Source organism: Stegastes partitus, unplaced genomic scaffold (assembly GCF_000690725.1).
Source record: "Stegastes partitus isolate 25-593 unplaced genomic scaffold, Stegastes_partitus-1.0.2 Scaffold477, whole genome shotgun sequence".
Classification (NCBI taxonomy): Eukaryota; Metazoa; Chordata; class Actinopteri; family Pomacentridae; genus Stegastes; species Stegastes partitus.
This window is the reverse complement of record NW_007578208.1, coordinates 154957-157449: the sequence shown is the minus strand read 5'-3', so window position 1 is coordinate 157449 and position 2493 is coordinate 154957. Positions and strand designations below refer to the sequence as shown.

At 40.8% G+C, this 2493-nt stretch overlaps 1 protein-coding gene across 1 annotated transcript in view; it reads left to right on the top strand.

Annotated features, from left to right (window-relative positions):
* LOC103360983 (receptor tyrosine-protein kinase erbB-4-like) overlaps positions 1 to 2493 on the top strand; it is a 357047-nt gene that overhangs the window by 285901 nt on the left and 68653 nt on the right. Inside the window, exon 18 of the mRNA XM_008286939.1 lies at positions 2299 to 2397. Coding sequence (XP_008285161.1) covers positions 2299 to 2397 — 99 coding nt within the window. The remainder of the gene's footprint in view (positions 1 to 2298; positions 2398 to 2493) is intronic.

The window sequence follows — 2493 nt, the reverse complement described above, 5'->3', positions numbered from 1 at the left end:
AAAATAAGTTTGTGGAAATACTTCTTGGTTACATCAGTAGAGGTGGTTTAACCCTATTCAGGACTTTTGGGGTCTTTTGGACCCCAGGCCATTTGGTTTAGGGGACAGGTATTGTTTGTTAAATATAAAAAGAGGCACATTTGTCGTGCATTTGGAATCACAAATATATAAACTTATCAGAAAAATGTATTGAACCTAATATAAAAGTCTATAAAGAATACCAACACATATTTTGCACATATTCCTTCTACGTATGACAACATGAAAGTCCTGGATAGGGTTAAATAATAATGTTCAGAACAGTTCAGACGTTCACAGTCACACTTATGTTGTTGGTCACAGTCACTCCACCGTTCATGCCTGTGCTCTTACCTGATTCTGGGCTTTAAACTCATACTTGCCTGTTTTGCTAAGAGGTTGCTGCTCTTATATGGTTGTAATAACTGTAACTTTAAACAGATCATGCCGTCCCTGTCTGTTTTGTATTTTAAAAATGGGTCTTGATGGCTATAATGCCATACCAGGGATAAAATACAAGTTTTTGACAGATTTTATAATGTTTATGTACATGGTCCAACAGCCAAACCAGAAAAATACTCCAAGGCTCTACAACAATCAGTGACCACCACACAACCCACCCATAATAAACATCCAAAATGACAGTCCATCGGTACTGGGGAGGAAATACACCTCGATGTATATCTTAGTATATATCAAGGTGTATTTCCTCCCCAGCTCTTTCAGCCCTGCACAAAACATTCCTCCGTACCGAACTGCGTGTACATATGGCAGTAAAGTTCTTGACCTGACTAGTAAGAGAACACTTCAGCAATTAGAGTGTGCATTGTGGTTATTCAGTGCAATCAGATACAGTTGTGACTCGATAATCCGACACTAAATGTAAAAGCGTCTTCTCTGTCGGATTGTGAAGACGGAGGTCGAGATACAAAGAGGGCTTGATGCTTGAAGGCTCATTTGTTGTTAATATTTACTGTTCATAGTTGTTCTAATAACTGGTAGGGCTGGTCCCAATATCACTTTCTGCTCTCTAGATATTCAGGCCCAATTAATGATGAATACCCAAATATTCGGCGCAGTCATGGGACACTTCCACCCCGGGGGAGCGCTCCGACCGGGTGCAAGTGGTCGACCCGCACAGGCAGTAGTTGGCAGCTGATGCTAGTTTAGTTAGCAGTCACAGTTCAGTTTCCTCCATTGGTGGCGGCCCGTGTTTACTTCCTCAAACACTGAGCACGCTCACTGCGTGTGACGTCGTTGTGTCCTCTTCTGTGCATGCGGGACACTTTTGGGTCGTATGAAGTTCACACAGCAGATCACATACAAGTCGCATTTAACTGGAAATGTGAACGAACTCACAAAAAAAATCTGATTTCACAAAAAAATCCTCATTGAGCATTAAGTCCTGCAGTCTGAATGTAGCCAATCTGTGGGATTGTTCAGTCAGATAGTACACCGTTATCCTGATTTGTGACATTGAATGTCATGTCGGAGTCAGAATCCAAGGCTGTCGCTATGTTAAGGCTGTTTTTTATGGGTTCTGTTTGTTTTTCCTAAAAACCTGTCGGATAGCAAGGTTTAGGATTGTTCAAGGTTGGATTATCAAGTCACGACTGTAATTATTTTACAAAAATAGTTTGCTTGTTTATGCATTAATTAGGATTTTCAGATCAGAAATCGCTCAAGGTACAAGATCTGCCGCTGCCTCCACTGTGACTCAGAGTTAAGAATTAGCAGCAGTCACCAGAATAGTNAGTTTAGAAGTGCGCCGTCGAACACAGGACTTGCCTTTTAAGCTCACGGGGGTGGAGGTGTTGGACCCGGATTGTGTCGCCGCACGACGGTGGAACAAAGGTGGAATCGGTTTAAACATTTTGAAAAAAGTTGAGAGGCACTTCATTTCTCTCCTCTTTTCAAACCGCTTCGTCCACTCGGGCTGCCTGTAATTCACTTTAATCCTACTAGAAATTAGAAACTTCACAATGATTAAATAGTTCTACCCAAGTTTTTTTCTTTTTTTTTTGAAGGGCAAAATCACCTTAATCACACAGCAAGCAGTGCGTTCACCTTCCATAAGAATATGGAACATAGTTATTTGGAAAAGCTGACAAAGGAGAATTCACGGTGAAAAATGTCCAATTTAGTAATTGAAATTCTTCCTGTTCCCCCAGGATCTATAACATCTATCTTTTTTCTCTTTTTTTGTGAGTGGGAGATTTGTGAGTTTGCAATTAGCGTAATGAGTCATCATCTCTTTGTGTGTGTGTGTTTCTTCTTTAGGGTATTTGGGTCCCAGAGGGTGAAACAGTGAAAATTCCTGTAGCCATTAAAATCTTAAATGAGGCCACGGGACCCAAGGCCAATGTGGAGTTCATGGACGTGAGTATCTTGAAAACAAACACACAGAAAAAGTTGTTTTTGTTGCTTTTCTGTTGGTTAAAAGGTGTCGTTTTCTACGAGTTAAAGTCAAGTTTC